Genomic DNA, 20,287 nt, shown 5'->3' with positions numbered 1-20,287 from the left:
TCCTTTCTAAGTGAATCTTCTTCCATACATTGAGTAAATGATGCAGTACTGGTGAACTTTTATATTGCACCAGCTTTTCATCCCACTTATAAAGTCTATGTTCCAGTACCTTCTCCCCTATTTTATCTAGCTCTGTCTTAGTCGAATCTGTTTTTTCCCTTGTCTGATAAAAATCTGATAAATACCTTAATTGTGCTGCTCTATAATAATTGGTAACGATTGAAATGGGTATTGTATCCTTGGGAAGACATTCATTTTAATACAATTTACCCTCCCTATCAATGTTAGTGGAAATTCTTTCCAATGTTCTAAGTCTTCCTGTAATTTCTTCATTACTGGCTGATAATTCAATTTGTATAGGCGGCTTAAATTATTATCTAATCTAATACCTAGGTATCGGATTACTTGTGTTTGCCATTTAAATGGTGATTCTTTTTTAAATTCTGTATAATCCACTTTACTCATTGGCATTACTTCATTTTTATTTACATTGATCTTGTACCCCAATATTTCTCCATATTCCTTCAATTTCTTATGTAGTTCTTTTATTGATATTTCTGGTTCTGTTAATTATACTATGATGTAATCTGCAAATAAACTAATTTTATACTCCTCCTTTATTTTTATCCCTTTTATTTTCTGTTGTTATCAATTCTGCCAATGGTTCTATTGCTAAAGCGAACAGTGAGGGAGATAGTGGACATCCCTGCATAGTTGACCTACTTAATTTAAATTTGTTCAATACATATCCATTTACTGTCACCTTCGTCAATGATCCATTATATAATGCTTTAATCCAATTGATATATTTTTCTGGTAGGTTGAACCTCTGTAATACTTTGAATAAATAATTCCATTCTACCCTGTCAAAGGCTTTTTCTGCATCTAAAGCAACAGCCACTGTTGGTATCTTATTTCCTTGTACTGCATGGATTAAGTTAATGAACTTACAGACATTATCCGCCGTTCATCTTTTCTTAATAAATCCAGTTTGATCTTGTTTTACTATTTTTGGTACACAGTCGGCCAATCTGTTTGCTAATAATTTTGTTATTATAATCTGAATTAAGTAGAGATATTGGTCTATATGATGCTGGTGTTATTGGATCCTTCCCCGTCTTTGGTATACTGCAATTATTGCTGTCTTACATGAATCTGACAAGTTTTGTGTTTTTTCTATCTGGTTCATTACTTCCAGGAGAGGAGGAATTAATAACTCTTTAAATGTTTTAATGAATTCTATTGGGAATCCATCCTCTCCAGGCGTTTTATTGTTCGGCAGCTTTTTTAAAACCATTTCAAATGCTCCTCTTCTTGCGATTTCGGCAGTTCAATTTTAGCTAAAAACTCGTTTATTTTGTCTTCTTTCCCCTCGTTCTCAGTTTGGTATAACTGTTCATAAAATTCCTTAAAGTTCTCATTAATCTCCATTGGATTATATGTAATTTGTTTGTCCTTTTTCCTTGATGCCAATACAGTTCTTTTAGCTTGTTCTGTTTTAAGTTGCCAGGCTAATATTTTGTGTGTTTTTTTTCTCCTAGCTCATAATACTTTTGCTTTATTTTCATTATGTTCTTCTCCACCTTATACATTTGTAATGTTTCGCATTTTATTTTTTTGTCCGCCAATTCTCTTCTTTTTGTTATATCTTTCCTTGTTGCTAGTTCTTTTTCTGTACTTACTATCTCCTTTTCCAACTGTTCTATTTCCCGATTGTAGTTCTTCTTCATCTTAGTTACATAACTTATTATCTGCCCTCTAATGAAGGCTTTCATTGCATCCCATAATATAAATTTGTCTTTCACTGATTCCGTATTTATTTCAAAGTACATTTTAATTTGGCGTTCAATAAATTCTCTAAAATCCTGTCTTTTCAGTAGCATGGAGTTTAATCTCCATCTCTATGTTCTTGGTGGGATGTCCTCCAGTTCTATTGCTAATAACAGGGGTGAGTGATCAGATAGCAATCTAGCTTTATATTCCGTTTTCCTAACTCTCCCTTGAATATGGGCTAACAAAAACATATCAATCCTTGAGTATGTTTTATGCCTACTCGAATAATATGAGTATTCCTTCTCCCTTGGCTGCTGCCTCCTCCATATATCCATAAGTTTCATATCCTGCATTGATTTAACCATAAATTTGGCCACTTTATTCTTTTTGCTAGTCTTTTGTCCAGTTTTATCCAACTTTGGGTCCAAATTAAGGTTAAAATCCCCTCCTATCAATATATTCCCCTGCGTATCTACAATCTTCAAAAAAAAACTTGCATAAACTTTTGATTCTCTTCATTAGGTGCATATATATTGATCACATTCCAGAATTCTGAATATATCTGACACTTTATCATTACATACCTCCCTGCTGGATCTATTATTTCCTCCTCAATTTTGATTGGTACATTTTTATTGATTAATATAACTACACCTCTGGCTTTTGAATTATATGATGCTGCCGTTACGTGCCTTACCCAGTCTCTCCTTAATTTATTATGTTCCACTTCAGTTCGATGCGTTTCCTGCACAAATGCTATGTCAATTTTTTCTTTTTTCAGGAAATTTAATAGCCTTTTTCATTTAATTTGGTTATGTATTCCATTAATATTTATTGTCATATAGTTCAACATGGCCATCTCATATTCTGTTTACACCTCATTTCCGCTCCCTCACCACCACCTTCCCCATTTTCATCTCAGTTTTTTCCCTTTTTGAACTCAATGCATGCCAACACTTCTAAAACATAAAATACTTCCATCAACTCCCACATCTAAAATTCCCTTAACCCCAAGTGTCCCCCCCCCCTGAGTTGCCCCTTGTCCCTTGCCGAGCAACCACAACTCCCCTCTCCATTTGGATTGCGAACCCGCTCGCAAGTGTCAACTGATTTCGCAGTGACTGTTATTCTCTCCCACCCAACCCCCTCCAGAAAAGACTTTTATCTTCACATATAACAAAGCTCACCCTCTTTTTCCCCCTTATTTTCTTTCTTCCCTTTTCTTTCCCTTCTTTAGTTCTTACTTATACATCATTTTTACACCTTTATATGTAGTTTGTCGTCATTCTTCGTTCTTATTACATCTCTTCATCTCTCCTTCTGTCCTGCAGGCATTCTGCAAATTCTCGTGCTTTCTCCTGATCCGAGAACAGTCTGTTTTGCTCCCCCGGGATAAATATTTTAAGCCCAGCTGGATATCTTAACATAAATTTATAGCCTTTTTTCCACAGGATCAATTTTGCTGTGTTAAACTCCTTCCTCTTCTTTAGGAGTTCAAAACTTATGTCTGGGTAAAAAAATATTTTTTGACCTTTGTATTCCAATGGTTTATCGTCTTCTCTAATTTTATTCCTTGCCCTCTCCAGTATATTTTCTCTTTTCGTGTATCTCAGAAATTTTACTCAAACGGATCTTGGTTTTTGTTGTGGCTGTGGTGTCGGAGCTAGTGTTCTGTGTGCCCTTTCTATTTCCATTCCCTCCTGTATTTCTGGCATTTCCAGAACTTTTGGGATCCATTCTTTTATAAATTTTTTCATATTTGTGCCTTCTTCATCTTCCTTTCGGCCCACTATCTTTATGCTGTTTCACCTACTAGTTTTCCATTATATCCGTCTTCTGAGCGAACAATTCCTGTGACTCTAACTTTTTTGTCACTTTCTTCCAATTTTCTTCTTAAGTCATTCACTTCCATTTCTACAGGCATTTCTCATTTTTCTACATTTTCTAATCTTTTCTCTACATCTGTTATGACCAGCTCTATTCTACTCACTTTTTCTTCTGTACTTTTCATTTCACCAAATTCTAATGTCAGCCATTCTTTTAATGCTCTCATTTGTTCTTGAATTTTTTTTAAAATCTATGTACTGTCCATCTATTTTACCTTCTATTCCTCTGTGCAGAGCTTGGTCTTCTTCTTCCTCTTCTTCTGTGTCTGCACCTGTGTTTGTATTTTCTATTTCTCTTCCTTGTATCTGTGTCTCTTCTGACTTTCTTGTTGAGCTGCTTGCCTCACTTTGCTGGGTGTTTTTTTGCATGGCTTCTTGCCGTTGGTCCTCTTCTTCTGGGCAAGTTATCTGTTGGGCCTCCGGTTGCTGTTCTTCTTTCCTTTCACTCCCTTTCCTCTTCTTTCAGCTGAGAGCCCTGCTGTCGGGCATCTCCCAGCTGGTCGCGCTGTGTTAGTTCGCTCCTCAGCTGGGCCCCCCTCCCGTCAGTGTTTTCTTTTTCCTTAGTTTGCGCATGCATGAGGTTTGGCTCAGAGAGCCATTTTTGCAGTCCAGCAGTCGGGAGGTCATGACTCTGCAGGGTCATCACCAACCTTGGGGAGTGAGCTCTTTTCTCCATGACGGCTCCCTGTTTCTTCATACAGGTAAGGCCTTCTCCTTTCTCTTCCGGCGTCTTTTCTTCTTTTTTTCCCCGTTGTTTTTGCTTTTTCCTTCTTGGGTGCCATTTTCTTTCTTTTCTCCACAACTTATCTTTTATTTGTTGTGTTTTGTGTTTCTTGAACTTTGTGTTTTCTCCACTTTATTTCTTCTTTTCTGGAGAGGGCTGGTATTCTCCTACCGGCTACTACTCCATCACGTGACTACCCCCCCCCCCCCCCCCCCCGCCTTACTCAGACACTTCTGACACAATGTTATGCTTGTTCTTTCAAGAAGAACAACTTTTACACTTAACCGATTTTATTTTCCTTGAGCTGCTTCTACTGACTTCCAGCGACAACGCCCGCGACTCCCATCCTATACCACTTCCGGTTTCCATCCAAACTTTTTCTGCACTTTTTAAAGTTAATTTTAAACCAAATCCCTTAACTGCTTTATTTAGTATTGTTGGAGAGAGTGACATAACTTTAATGACATCTGAGCTGCATGTATTAGCTTTTATTTCTCTTGTGGCTAGCTGGGCGGTATTGCTCAGATGGAGGGACATTATCCTGGCTAATTGGGCTCAATGGCTATGTGGTGTCATGTTTAAATTTAGAGAAGATTAGATGCTCAATTTCCAATTTGAATTTAATTTTTCAAACACTGTGGAGATCCTTTTTGAATTACTTTTATAATCTTTGATTTGTTATGAAGGTGGAAGTGTTGACTAATGAGGTAATTTATTACCCTGATAAGAAATCTGTCTTTTTTTGGCCAAACATCTTCTTTCTTGGTAGTGGGTTTAGATTTTTTTTAAATGTAAAATATCAATAAAATATAGTCTTGTTTGATTAAAATGTAGAGTTTTTTGAATGAAATTATATGATTTAATTTTTGAATTTTAACATATTTATATGTACTCTATTTTTGGATGTGAAATTTCAATGTTAATAAAAATAATGGAAAAAAATTGAAATGGGGGAAAAAGTGCTACCCATGGTGTATCTTAGACACAATTGACTGGAAATATGCAGAGGAGGTTTGATTTAATCTTTATCATCAGGATTTACAGTGAGCTTTGCCAAGCTAGAGGGGGTAAATAAGTGAATGAAATTGAAATTAGGCTCAAAGTCAATGAAATTAAATCTGGGAATAGGGAAGTGACGCTATCCCTTAAAATGAATCAATTGCATTGGCAAGTTTTGGAAATACATTTTTGTTGTACTAAAACAATCTGAAAAGTTTTTCCTGTAGAAAAATTGTGACCTTAACCAATAAGTATTGCATACACAGAATATAATGCAAAATAATAATTTAGACTTCAAATATAAAATGACTTGAACCTTCAAATTGCCACAAAACTGACTGTCCTACCAACTATAAATACATTGACAATATTATTTATTATTTACAGCATATGAAGAGTCCATCCTTCAGCTCAGTAACTAGCACAGAAATTACAAATAATTACTATGAAATGGTCAATCAACTCCGTGAAGAAAAGGACAAAGAGATCAGTGCATTGAGGGTATGGAAATTCTTTTACAGTGTTAACCCATGTTGGAATTTGTAAAAATCTTACTGGATGGCAAGATGCAATTATGCCTGAGTTGATTGATCAGGTCTTCCAATCTCACTCCTACACTGTTGCTATGTAATCTGTATTTTTAACTAGGGAGTTGGATATAAAATTGAAAAGTTACTGTTGAATCTGATACTCCCATTGTCGTGAGACGTGCTTTATTTAAGTGACACGAGTTGAAAATCCATGTCAGAGTTGAAGATATCACAGGCCAAGGGTAAGACACAAAGCATGAAGGGATTTAGCTCTGTAGGTAGAATAGAGAAGCTGGGGTGGATTTTCTTGGAACAGGGAAGGTTATGGAGAATTTCAGTAGGTATTTAAAATCTTTAATATAAGAGGGTGGGGATTTGGAACAGCATGGACTAGTGGGGCCGAACTGGCCTGTTCTGTGCTTAAATGGTTATATATGGTTATATCTTCTTTGGCTTGGCTTCGCGGACAAAGATTTATGGAGGGGGTAAAAGTCCATGTCAGCTGCAGGCTCGTTTGTGGCTGAAAAGTCCGATGTGGGACAGGCTGGGGTTGGGTGTTGGGTTTTTCCTCCTTTGCCTTTTGTCAGTGAGGTGGGCTCTGCGGTCTTCTTCAAAGGAGGTTGCTGCCCGCCAAACTGTGAGGCGCCAAGATGCACGGTTTGAGGCGTTATCAGCCCACTGGCGGTGGTCAATGGGGCAGGCACCAAGAGATTTCTTTAGGCAGTCCTTGTACCTTTTCTTTGGTGCACCTCTGTCACGGTGGCCAGTGGAGAGCTCGCCATATAACACGATCTTGGGAAGGCGATGGTCCTCCATTCTGGAGACGTGACCCATCCAGCGCAGCTGGATCTTCAGCAGCGTGGACTCGATGCTATATGGTTATTTATTAAATGAAGAAACACCTTGATAGGATGTAGAATGAAGGTGACATGAGAATTTTATTTTACACAACAAAGGTCTGGGTCTGGAATGTACTGTCAGAATGGTTGTTAGGGGAGACAATTGCACTCGGTGGAATTTGGGGCTAGGTGTGAGTGGGGGGGGGGGGGTGGGGGTGGGATAATGGAATAGCAGTTAGTCTTGTATTGAGCCACTAAGACTCAAAGAACCAAATGGCCACATTTGCTGACAACATTTGTGAATACAAAATGTTTTTATACCCAAGCTTTTGGGTACAATAGACTTATTGCTTTTATACATATTGTTATGTATACGAGGCCTGTAAAATATTTTTAGATGAATATCATGGCATAGTACTGTACATATTGTATCCAAGAGTATTGCTACTTTTGGTAGATTGAATGTCATTTGTAATCGTTGATTCTGAAGAGGCACTTTCGAAATGGAATTTAATTTTAAAAATATATATTGTCTGAGTGCAGTAGAAGTCCAAAAATCCAGACTACCTGAGAATCAGGACTTTATGAAAACTCTCATTTTAAATTTAGCGGAATTTTGTGTGTGCGTGTACACAAGCACCACAGCAGCAACAAGTGACCATGCTTGTTGACTTTATTTTTCTTTAAAACTGCTAATTTTTATAAATGAGGCACACTTTATTTGCTAATGAATAAACTTTTCTCCCTGTTCATCTATTCTTTATTCTGAAGGTTTCTGTTTGCACTGCCAAAGAGTGGTAATTCTGCCTCACCCACAGGAAAAAAAGAATCTCAGGGTTGTATGTGATGTCATGTATGTAATCTGAAAGGATATTATCAGAGCCAAATGGTGAATTTGGATGTGGATAAAGTGTGTGGGACAGAAAGGTTAAAGAAATGGGAAGGGATGAAGATGTTAGGCATTTATAACAAGAATGAGCAATTGTAATTTTCAACATTTAAGGAGGAATGAGCAGAAGGATGGTTAATTTGCAAGAGCCTCAAGAGAGCTTCATTTGTTGAAGAAATTGATGATAATCGACTTAAAAGGAAAGTGGTTTATATAAAAAAAGGAATCTTAATGTCAGATTGTAAAGCAGCTAAAAGCTGAAGCGAGGTAGCCAGTATTTTAGACTTGAAGAATTGTATTTCCTTGAAATATATATTTATATTGAATATATCTGTAGACTTTTATTTAATGATCAGAGCCTAACATCTTCATCCCTTCCCATTTCTTTAACCTTTCTGTCCCACACACTTTATCCACATCCAAATTCACCATTTGGCTCTGATAATATCCTTTCAGATTACATACATGACATCACATACAACCCTGAGATTCTTTTCTTCCTGTGGGTGAGGCAGAGTTACCACTCTTTGGCAGTGCAAACAGAAACCTGCAGAATTTATATAATTCTCTCTTTCTATATCCTTTGACTTTCCTTTTGGGCTACTGGACCACAAATGTGCCATTTAAATGCAGATTGTTGATACTTATTGTCCATACAACCCTTTCTAATACTTTATTTAAACTAAATCACTTTAGGTCTAAAGATGAACAGAAGTTTTTAAAGAAATGGGTAAAAGTTCATGCTATCTAGTATCTTCGTAATTTTGCTTTTCAGGGTTCATTGTTCATATGAATTGTGGATATGCCTTTTTGTTTACATATAACTTCTTGATCTCTTTAAGTCACAAATTAGCAAAATGAAACATGAAATGTCATCAGGACAAAGCAGTACCAGCAACATGCAATTGAAATTAATGGAATTCAGTAATAACCTAAGTGAGAAGGACTTTATTATCCAACAGAAGAATGAGGTAAGATCACATGGCTTGTATCTGATTTCATTGACACTGTTGAACAAGCATCAGAATGAATCAGTGAAGTTTGAGGGAGAACAAATGTTCAGTATTGTGGTTCACACTGAAGGTTTCATTGGAAGTGTTTCATTTCATTCTGCTGCTGTCAGTCCAAGATTTCCTAATGCCTTTAGTCTTGCTAAACTATAAATCTAACCCATGTCACAGCTCCTACCCTTAAGTACTGTTCAAATAGAACTGAAAATGATAATTAGTGCATATATATAAAATGTCAGAAACATTATATATATGCATCAAAATTCTTACTTGCTGCAGCTGAACAGGTACTTTGTAAAAAAAAACCCAAATACTGTATAATTACTACAATATAGTTTACTTAAAAGAGATAATAAATATAACATGAAAATCTTTTGAAGTGTTTCTCCTCTAATTTTGTAAATTATTGTTCCATGCGTTGGATCTTTCCTAACTTATAATTAATGGCCCTCAACTTGGGAGGTGGGGCGGAGAGTGGTAGGTGTTCTACCCTCTACCTCATTTCCACCTTTCATTCAGTATAGGGAACTGTATGGATCCACTGTGGCGATTAATGCAAACCACTTTTTACTTGGAAAATACTTCTGCTTGCTTCATTTAGTCTTTAGTGTGTGATTATCAAGCTTTGACCAACCAAGCTAAGGCAATAATATCAGTAAAGCTGCATCCTACATTCTGGTAGTTGTAAGCAGTATTTGTATAATATTTGATATTTGTCAATCCTCCAGACGTGTCTGTCTGTAACTAGATATTAAACACATCTATCGATAAGCTGCCAACTGAAGGTTCCTTCAGGATGATAAATTAAAATTTTAAGTCAGTCTCTTACAACCTCACTGGGGAAATATTATTCTTATTTGAGCTCCAGGCCTGATGAAAATAGTGCTTTCACCAAGATCAAAGAAAAAAACTTTACTTAATTAGTGGCTATTTGGGATGCAGTGGATTTCCTGCCTTGATTGGGTGAAAAGAAATTCTCCTGTTATTGATTAATAATTTAGGTAAGCAGATATCTTTGTAGCCCATAAATGAAGATAATAAGAGTTGGTAATGTGACATTTAATCTCCATTTTCTGGGATCTGGATATACCAGCAGATTATAGACATAATATACAAACCTGACTAGGCCATATTCGAGGAAGCTGTCTTGATGTGTGCCTTCTAATTTATTAATGAGTGCAATGCTATGGCCCAGGCATGTAATTTCAGTCACCATTCAACAACAAATGCTGAGTGTAATCTCATTTATCATTAAGGCTTTTTGTAATCTCAAATGCATTCATTAGCTCTACCAAGAATGGAAAAATATATAGATTTTGCAAAAGGTTAAATAAAAGTTAAGTTTGGGGAATCGGCCTTTTAAACATAGTGGAATACTGCAGTAATGTCAATCTGCGTCACTTCGATTGCAGAAATATCCTTGCGTAAAAATTATGCCAATGCCAGCCAGAATTGCTCTTTTAATCATGTCGCCAATAGAATAATCTTCATTTCTAGCAGAGCTACCATAAGACTGTGAAAATTCTTTGCCTTTTTATTGCAACCATTGGTGAGGTGCTTCAGGCATAACTAAACACTTGGTTTCAGAGGGCCATTCTCAGAATAGTGGGAGACTCCTGATGAAGTGTTCTCTCAGAAGTGTAGTGCCATAAGAGCATTTGACATCACTTGTATATACTTCTTTGCAATATGTAGCTTTTGAGAACATAAAAGTGGGTCTTACCTGGTGGTTGTGGCATTCTTCGAGATTTAGTCAAAGGGGTTGGTTCCATTAGGGCCCCTGGCAGAGAATCTGTTTGGCAAAAAAAAAATCTAATGCATGTAAATCAGATGCCATTACTGTTTGCCCAAACAGTGCAAAATGCTTTTTGATTATTAGATGCATTAACCAAACCATATCTGATGACTAGAAAGATGACAGATCTGATCAACTCTGACAGTCCACTGTGAAAGCAAGAAACTGTACTCAACTGTTATGTGAGATTTAAGTCACCTTCATTGGGTTCACAGAAGCGAGTCCAGATACAAGCTGACAAAAAAGAATGCTCTTTATTGAACACATGGGGATATCATAGCAGGAAGACATAAAGCAACACAATACTAAAACTACATAGTCATTCACATCGGATACAGCAATCTCCGATACCAGTGGGCACCTTCTCTCTCTCTGTTACACACGTGCTATAAAATACAATTACTAATACATCCTTGCAAGGCAGGGACTCCAACACACACTCCCAATTTCCCATACCAATGGGGTGCGGCTCAATACTAACTATTCTCACACAATACTATGGTTCTGCACTAAGTATAGTGCACACCTTATTAACGACTCCTCCAACAATGGCCACAAGTTCACATATGTAGTCAGAACCAAGGAGCAGAGAGACCAGTCGGCTTCACATGGCGGGCTTTTAAAGTGCAATAAGCTGGGGAGTCCACAATCTGTCTGGAACTCAAAGACCACGTGACCCCCACAATCCACACTACACCATGTTATCTATTTTGTTCCTCCAGAGGTGCTATTGTTCATTATAGTTTCTCTACTCATCAACTCTTGCTACTGACACCCATTTCATTGATCTTCTGAGCCACTAACCTCCATTATCTGAGTATCTGTTGTTAAGAAATCACACTCAAAATTTGCTGAAGTGCATTGACTATCAATGAGACGACCTGGCTTTCTGTTTAAAAAGGGTCATTCTCTGGCATGTCTGTAAAAGGATGTATTCCCACCTGCCACAGCCTAGTTTGGAAAACATAACTAACATCATAAGATGGTCAGATATTATTTGCTCAGGAAAAATTGCCAGGACCACATCTGCAAATTTTTTTACAGAAGAGGTTCCAAAAGCAGGAAGTTCAATGACAAGATTTTATGTACTGACAGTTCTCAATCTAAGGAGAATATGACCTGCTAAACATTGGACTGATATTTTGAGAGTGCTCCAGTATGAACAGTTATGGTCAAAATTCCAAAAAAATGAACTCTTGATAACTTTTAATCTTTTAGGAAATCCAAAGACTGAAATCATCATCTGGGGCAAACAATGTGAAACACACGATCATCACAAGACGGTAAAATCAACATTAACTGTAGTTTAGAAAGTGTAAGATTTTAGAAGGTCCTTTTAAAAATTATTTCTTTCCAAAACTGATATTCTGTGATAATTAGAATTTGATATTAGTTGCAGCCAAAATAATCGTAATCTTGGTGAAATAAAAATACTGGAAGTTGTCACTAGCTATGAAATAAAAAGTGCATGGGATATTTCACTGACAAGGCTATATGGCTAATGTACAAGAACTCAGTAGATTGCAAATGTGACTAGTTCAATGGCTCCATTTTCAATCATTCATCTCACTGAATTAGAGGAACAAAGAAAAAAATTACAAATGACCAGTTAATAGGTAAATTTAAATGGTGACAGGCCATTTCGGCCCAAGAGCCCATGCCACCCAATTAACCTACAGCCCTGGTATGTTTCGAACAGTGGGAGAAACTAGAGCCCCCGGGGAAAGTGTACAAACTCCTTACAGACAGCACGGGATTCAAACCTCCGTCCCAATTTCTGGCACCGTAAAGGTGTTGTGCTACCTGCTATGCCAACCATGCCACCCTATTTATTAAGTACGCTAATTGGTAATACTATGTAATAATTGTTGCAACTGTTCCATTTTATGGCAGTTGAGTTTGAAGTACCTGTGCCTCAGATTAGTATCAGCCTCTATGATGTCTTTTTGACTGTAGCATGAGATCTTGAGTTCACATGGACTAGCTTAGAGTGTTAGGTCTGCTTTGTTCATGAATGAGTGAGACAAACACCAGACTGAGTCGAAATCAGGGTTCTTTGTTCTTTATTACCGGATTGTAACACTTGCAACTAACCATGTTAGTCGGAGAATGCATTCTGCCGTTATCAGCAAAATGGTGATTTTTTATACCCTTGGATACGTGCTTAGAACATCATCATATCATTACTTGTCCAATGACTAAAACTGTTGCTATCCTTTCCCTGCTAGCTTCCTGCCTCTCAATCCATCAATGTCTCTCTTATCTTGTAAGTACAAGGATGCATTCACATCTTGTTACAGCCCTGTACAGGGTAACTCCTTACACATTCCCATCTCATGATGTTTTACCTTACAAGAGACATGGCTTTTGAATCAGATTGCACTGGATAAATGTGACCATAGGGAAATAAAATAAACTTGCCCAGCCATAGTAATGATAATGGCTTCCTTGGGCCACAGAGGGTTTAGAATGGGATAACAACCCCACCAGCTCCAGTTGTGGCAACAGGACAACCTCTTCTCATGCTGTTAGACCCCCTAGGTTCCCAGGAATAGGGAGGTGGTAAATGACATCCTGCTATTTAAGAAAAGAGGGAGAAAGAAAACAAGGAATGTGCACACTTGACTGTTTGAGAAAGGAATCACAGATGACAACGAGGAAGTGTACATTAGTGAGATAGATCAACTAGCTGAGTGGTTTACAACAACAACGTTGCACTCAACATTAGCAAAACTAAGGTATTTAGGAGTTACAATTTACTTGTGATTTTTAAAAAAATCATTAACAGTTGCATAAAATAGTGATGTTATAATTGAATGTAAACGACCAGTGGCAGTACTTTCATAATGTTGTCCTGGTGAACACAGAATTATGATCAAGGCTCAGAGAAGACATTATGATTCTGCTTACGTTTGTCAGTGGGGGGAAAAAACTACCATATTAGATGGCAAATAAGACCCATTTCCCCCCCCCCCCCAAAATTGGCTCAAAAATATCCCTTGGGTCTTGAATGCAAAGCTGGTCACCAGCTACTTGTCCAGATTCAAGAAGCCTACGGAGGCGCTGCCGCTGTTCAGGAATCGAGCCTGCAGCTTTGTGGGCCACCTTCCCTCAGGTGACCTGTGCTTACTTTCCCTGGTGAGAAGGCCGATCACGGCGGCCCCTGCCAGCAGTGCTAGTGGTGCAGGCCCAGTCACCAATTTACCCATAAATACACTTAATAAAATGTCTTCATATTCCTTGCTGAATGGGTGTGGGGCAGGTGTATACATGCCTGTGGGTTTTATATGCCATCAAATATGGTAACTAGAATAATTCCTTCAAATATTGATTGATACCAAGTCCTGTGTTAAATATTAACCTGTCGTTTTGGCTCTTATTTAAGTGCAATGCACAAAAGTACTGGAAAAATTCAACAGCTCACTCACCATCTATAAGAAGTAAAGAGCAATGAACGTTTCAATTCAAGGTACAAGTCATACCTTGATGAAGGGGTCAAGCCCAAAATGTTTGTAACACTTCCTATAGATGCTGCATGATCAGCTGAGTTTCTCTAGTACGTTGGTGCATTGCACTGCAATCAATGTGTTTAATTCAAAGGTTAATATTTAATTGCTATTCCTGTTTCCGTGCTCGAGATGTGAATTTGAGTCTTTGGCTTTGGAAGGGTAATTTTACATTTTTTGTTTACAATGCAGGTACTTTGACTACCCAATTCTGGGCCTTTTGAAAGATAATAAAATTTCTTCACCAAGTAAAGAATTAAAGACTATTTTCATTGACAGACATTGAAGTAAGTAACAAAAATGGGTACATTTAATGTAGCTCCTCAGTTATGTAACCAGCAGAACACTAATGTATTCTTAGAAAGTTTTTACAGACAAAATTAACATTTTAAAAGAGTTTATGTTGAAGATGCTGGTACCTTGTATTTTCTCAGCAAGGACAAAACTCTGGAATAATCTCTCATAAAACTTTCCTGTTAGGTCGTGTTTTCAGCATACCGAAGACCACTACTGCGTCGGATGTTACTCAACATACATATCTTACGGAGTCCTTTCTTGTCTTTGATTAGCCAAAAATGTGATTTTTGTAGGGGAGGAGGGGCTGTATCAGTTTATTTTAAACTACTTTTTATTATTGTTTACTGTATTGCCGAAGATTTCAGGTGTGAGGGTTTTCTATTTTACCTTGTAATATTAAAAAAGATTTGACTCTAATATAAAGTTAAATTTCATATTCGAATCAAAAAGAAATGTGGATGGTAGAAGAATCATCCAAAAATGGAAGCATAAGTGTTGTTGAGCCAGTGCTCTTTCTCAGTATATTGAATGGTGATAGATGTTTGTTCATTCTGTATAGTTTTTCCAGTACACTGTATTTCAGTTTCACTTGGACAACATTGATTTAGCACACAAAAGAGAATTGCTTTTATTTGTGATTATTCTCATTTCCATGTAAATATACTTAAGTTTATGAGCACAAAAGACCAGAAATGTTGTTAATGACTAATTGGGTGTTTAGTAAAAATACATGACATTTTGTTCTGAAGCTATTTTATCATTTGTATATGACTAATTCATTAACATTGAAATAGATTAAGGTGTATAGAATTTATTGGTGACAGATTTAAAATATGCAGAAGATTAAATTCTATTTATATTTAAAATACCATTCGCAATTTATGAACTAAAGATTGCTCTCTCAAAATTAAGCATCTCGCAGTATCCAGAATGCTTTCACCAATTCTAATTTAACCAAGATCTGCTTGTCAGTTTGTTCTACTCAAATCATAATATTTGTAAGTGAAACATATCTGAAACTGATTTTAACTACAATGCTCATTTTAGGTTTTATCCTTTCTGCCTGAAGAAGTTATTCCAGCGTGCTTTTAGTGCAATAAGCAACTCTAAAATAATGGTGCTAATACTTTTTATTAAGCATTGGTGACCATGTATGTACCCAACTTTCTGCTTGACTGTGGAGACATTAACTGTTACCCTAAATAATATACTGCACATTAGCTAATTGTTTAAATCTAACGTTGCATTACACCCTCAAGGATGTTATAAATGACTGTGTTTTAAGTTAATACAAGTAGACACATTTCTGTATTGCTTGGATGTTTTCAAAGCTATCACGTGAAAAGGCAGCCAAGGCCACAAATGAATCTATTTGTATCCAAGGATTTAAAACGAAATAAAAAAGATAAGAATTACCTTTAGTCCGGCTGTTTTATCTGATCTTTAGTTTGAAATCTTTACAAAAGCAGAAAAATTGTACATTGAAAAATGAGGGGTGCTAGTTTCTTAAGAATTACTCAAAAATTGCTGTATATCATTCACCAGTATTCTATGCAAAAGCCTTAATATAAATTGCATATCTGCCATCGTACCATTATAAGTAATATTTTACACTACAATTCTGTATTTTAAGGATAAGATGGAAATAAATCAAATGAATGACTTCTTCACCACCATGCAAAGTGCCAAATTTTCAATGAGGTCATCACTACTAATCAGCCTACTTAACTTCTGCACTGCTTTTATGTATAAATGTAAATAAACTACAAGTGTCATTTCTCACATTTTGTATTACACATAAGAAGGTAACGGATCATGAACATTTTTGTACTACCCTAAGCATTAACTGGTCAGAGATCACCAAAAGATCTGTTGACACTATTAATTATTTGTACACGTTTTTTTGGTCATGAAGAAATTACAGCACTTTTTATAGAATCCCCTCATTTCGGGGCACCATAAATGTTTGTGGTATTTGGCTTCACAGATGTTTGTAAGTTCTCAGGTATGTTTAATTAGTTCATTGGACCAGGTATAAGAAAGCTAGGTTTTCTTCTAAGCTTTTGATCACCTTTGGAGCCTGTAGTTAACATTTTTTTCTACATGAGGACCAGATTTGTGTCAATGAAAGTCAAATAAGCCATTATGAGACTGAAGACAAGAATAAAATAGTAAGAGACATCACCCAAACATTAGGATGACCAACAGTTTGAAACATCATTAAGAAAAGCGTACTGGTGAGTTCAGTAATTGTAAAGGGACTGGCATTTTTATTCTTAAAACTCCACTGCTGGTGACAGAAGAATTCTCACCATAATGAAGAAAAATCCCCAATCGTATGTACAATAGATCTGATACATTCTTCAGGAGGCAGGAGAGGATGTGCCAAATAATTAGTATCCTCAGAAGACTTCATGAACAGAAATACAGAGGCTACACATACATATACATACATACATCTATGCATGTATCTATACACACAGATATGCATATAATACACACACATACACACTTATAATGATTCACTTTGTCATGGTACCAATAAACCAGTCAATGAAATATGATAATCAATCGTAAGTTTAAAAAAGTGCTATATTACATTATAATAAAATGTGCAATTAAAACCAACAGCACTATTCTACAATGAACTGTTAAAAGTACTGCTTTTTTGAGTGCAGAACCACTCAGCGCCATTCAACATAGTCACAACTTCCTTAAAAAAAGCTCTTTCTGAGCCCACTGGTGCACGATTGAAGGCATCCGTTGTGTCTGGGAGAAGAGTGAATAGTTTGTGATTCAGGTGTATTGCATCTTTGAGAATGTTTCTCGCCCTACCCAGACATCATTCCCTATAGATGTTTTCAATGGTAGGCAATTGATTCCAATAATCCGTTGGGCAGTTTTTACTACTCGCTGGGGTGCCCTGATCTTATGCAATACAATTCCCATACCACAATGAAGTACCATATGTTAGCATGCTCTCAATTGTGCATCATAGCGGTAGAGTGCTTCAGCTCATGCACGATGGTAGCAGTCTTAAAGCTCATTGGAACAACTGCCTGGGTTAGGGACAGATTGAAAATGTCCATAAAATCCCCGGCCAGCTGTTCTGCATGAGCTCTAAGCACACAGCCAGATATGCCATCCGGACCAACTGCCTTCTCTACATTCACACTCAGGGTGACCCAAATATCAATGACGGAGATTGAGACCAGGTATTTCATCACTAAAAGGTCCACCTTCAAAGTGACCTCACTCTTTTGGTCAAAGTGAGCATAAAAATAGTTAAGCTCCTCAGAGAATTTTAGGAACTAGAATGAGGCACAATAACAGATGATTTATAATCTGTATACCCTACCAAGTCAATGAGGGAAGGTAAAGAAGAAATGGAAAGAGGGGAGTTACCTGAAACAAGGACAATCTTAGTTCTAATTTCAAGTCGGGTGAATTTTTTTTTCCAATCTGAGGTCAGTTCGGCTCTAAAAAATTTTAGATAAATGAGGATTTTGGAGAATCCGATTTCGGAGAGTGTGAATGCGTGTGACCAAACCATTACAGCTTAGGCACAATTCTAGAAAGTTATTCCAAAGTCATCCTTAGACATCAAGTGTTGACACGAACACTTAAATTGATGCAGAGAAATGATTACAAATGAGGTGGGAGATACTGGGTGACAGACTGCAGAAAACTCACCAAACTTTGACGAATTACATACAGAGCGAATGTCCTTTTAGGCGAGTGGTAGTCGCAACTCCCCTTTTCCTTTTCTAGGGGAACCGATGAGTGACTTTCACAATCCTTCCAAAACCCAGACGTGGGTCAGTCCAGAGTGACCATCACTATGGTCGCGATCCAAATGCAGTAGTTCTCTGCTTTTAGAAACCAAAATATGGGCCAAAGTGACATTTTCTTTGGCCACGTTGGGTTCAACAATTCCCCTTCAAAAATTACCTTTCCTTTGGTCACGATGTGGTACACTAATTCCCTTTCAAAAATGACTATTCCTTTGGCCACGGTGGGAATCAAAATCCTCCTGACAGGGAGAAATAAACAAATTGTCCACACAAAGGCACTCCAGCACAATATTCCTTCCCTCTTTAAAATGGCCCCAATCAAACAATGTACTGTTTCTTTAATATGTTGGTCACACAACTTTGCACCTATGTCCCTGGAACACTTCCTCTCTTCAAATGTAGAGAAATTAGTACATACTACCCCAGTCTGCTGTCAGCCACAGTCCTCTCCAAACTTGCAGCTTGATTTGTTAGCTCTTAAAGTGTCAGTCCCACTCAAGTGGAAATGAAAATGAGAGCATGTAATAATGTATATAAACACAGATATATACATATATGAACATACATATATATATGCATATACACATACACAAACATACCTATCTATGATATATATGCACACACAATAGATATATGTATGTATAAAAATGCTGTGATACACATAAAAATACACACACTTATCTTTTTATCCGAGATCCTTGGGACCAGACGCTTCATGGTATTTGGATTATGGAAATAAAATGACGGCTGTACAGATTCATGTAAAACATAAGCCCATTTTATGGAATGACAATGCATTGAAGCCAGCTCAATGAACAATGGCCATCTTCACTGCCCATCATCCCCCACGCAGCTGAATTGCTCTGTTTCCCAGAGTGACTTCCAGCTAAGTGGGGGATTATGAGTGACAAAGACAGCAATTAATCCCACATTTAAAAAAAGAGGCTCACCTGCTGGGCTCTGCCATGCCCTTGTTTGACTCCTACCAGCCTTGCTCGGCTGCCGTTGGGCTGCTTCCCATCATCTGGTCCCTCTGCACCGGCTCAGCTGCGGGGGGCTAGCTACCCGTCACCTGCTCTTGCTGCTTCTTGGGCTTGGTCGCTGCCCGTCATCCCCTCGACTTCTCGCCCTCCGACACCACCTTCTCCTCGGTGCTGGCTCGCCTCTCCATCCTCCTGGGCCGTGAAGCTCAGCACCCGGATCCCTTCGCCCTCTGCTCCGGTGGCCTCCACGCTCTTCGGGCTGCATTCTCTCCTTACCCTCTCCCCACTCGCCCGCCCGAGTTGCGCTGCTGCTCTCTCCCAGCCAGAGCTGCATTCTCTCATTCTCTCTAGAACACCTGAAAATATACTGTAGATGCAGTAAAAAAATGTTTGGTTTACAGAATCATTGATAAAGGGACAAGAGTGTGTGTGGGGGGGGGGAATTACACATGACAGTCCCGCATGTATTTGCAAACTACTGAAAAATAGATGGAATTCAAGGGGAATTTTCCAAAATATAAACTGAACAAGCAGTTAATCAATTTTACCTTAAATTAAAACACAAGCTTTTCTTTAAATAATTATTCTGACATTGCATGTTCATTCATATAACTGAAAGATATAAAACAGGATTGATTGCAATCAGTGATTCAGTCACAATGGATGTCATTTTTCAAAATCTTTTATAATTGAAGATTTCTACGAGTATCTTTTAACGCACAATGAACACCAGCTGCACTGTCATTGATTCCACAATTGTGTTATAATTATGCAGTGTAAAATTACATTATTTCTTCTACCCAGTATGATCTGAACTAAACTACCTCAGTGTCAAGATATTCATCTAACTTAGCTTAACCTGCCCACATATTTTTCAAATATATATCTATCATACTCAAATACCTAATTCACTCCACCCTTCATTGAATGCTTTAAAAATTGAAAATTATCTGAACCTGTTCTACAGGTTTCATCAACTCTACTTTAGAAAACACCTTGTGGCACCTAAGGCCTCCACCCATTTCATTTATCATGATGAATGTTATGTGTCATGCTGCAGTCACCTAGCAACACATTGTGCAAAATTAATTAGGTAGACCCATTGTGATATCCCACGGATAAACTTAAAAAGCATACAATTATTATGACAAATATTTGGTCATCATTTTTTCATGTCTGGGAGAAAGTCAGTATTTAGATGACAAAGTTCTGTGGCAGAGTTTGCAACTTGTAAACACAAAATGCGGAAAGTCGACGTGGAT

General features: G+C 37.4%; 1 protein-coding gene and 1 long non-coding RNA gene across 9 annotated transcripts in view; one reads left to right on the top strand and one right to left on the bottom strand.

Annotated features, from left to right (window-relative positions):
• Positions 1–20,058, bottom strand: part of LOC138740560 (uncharacterized) — a 29,829-nt gene extending 9,771 nt beyond the window's left edge. For 2 of the 7 annotated variants that reach the window (XR_011342988.1, XR_011342991.1), the window contains exons 1-6: positions 19,929–20,052; positions 19,574–19,637; positions 18,993–19,381; positions 17,942–18,281; positions 15,665–15,703; positions 10,374–10,442 (exon numbers count right to left, since the gene is read on the bottom strand). This is a non-coding gene — a long non-coding RNA (uncharacterized lncRNA). The other 5 variants (XR_011342993.1, XR_011342989.1, XR_011342992.1 and 2 more) reach the window with 5 other exon arrangements.
• The window catches only part of pof1b (POF1B actin binding protein), an 82,155-nt gene that overhangs the window by 52,991 nt on the left and 8,877 nt on the right, over positions 1–20,287 (top strand). Inside the window, exons 12-16 of one of the 2 annotated variants that reach the window (XM_069893407.1) lie at positions 5,770–5,883; positions 8,483–8,611; positions 11,664–11,728; positions 14,144–14,238; positions 14,432–15,663. In XM_069893407.1, the coding sequence (XP_069749508.1) occupies positions 5,770–5,883; positions 8,483–8,611; positions 11,664–11,728; positions 14,144–14,237 (402 nt within the window). In that variant the 3' untranslated portion in view covers position 14,238; positions 14,432–15,663. Of the gene's footprint in view, positions 1–5,769; positions 5,884–8,482; positions 8,612–11,663; positions 11,729–14,143; positions 14,239–14,431; positions 15,664–20,287 lie in introns of those variants that run through there. The other variant, XM_069893408.1, reaches the window with a different exon arrangement.

The sequence above is a fragment of the Narcine bancroftii genome, chromosome 8 (genome assembly GCF_036971445.1).
Source record: "Narcine bancroftii isolate sNarBan1 chromosome 8, sNarBan1.hap1, whole genome shotgun sequence".
In the NCBI taxonomy this organism is placed as follows: Eukaryota; Metazoa; Chordata; class Chondrichthyes; order Torpediniformes; family Narcinidae; genus Narcine; species Narcine bancroftii.
The sequence above is the reverse complement of the archived record's forward strand: the minus strand, read 5'-3'. Positions and strand labels throughout refer to the sequence as shown.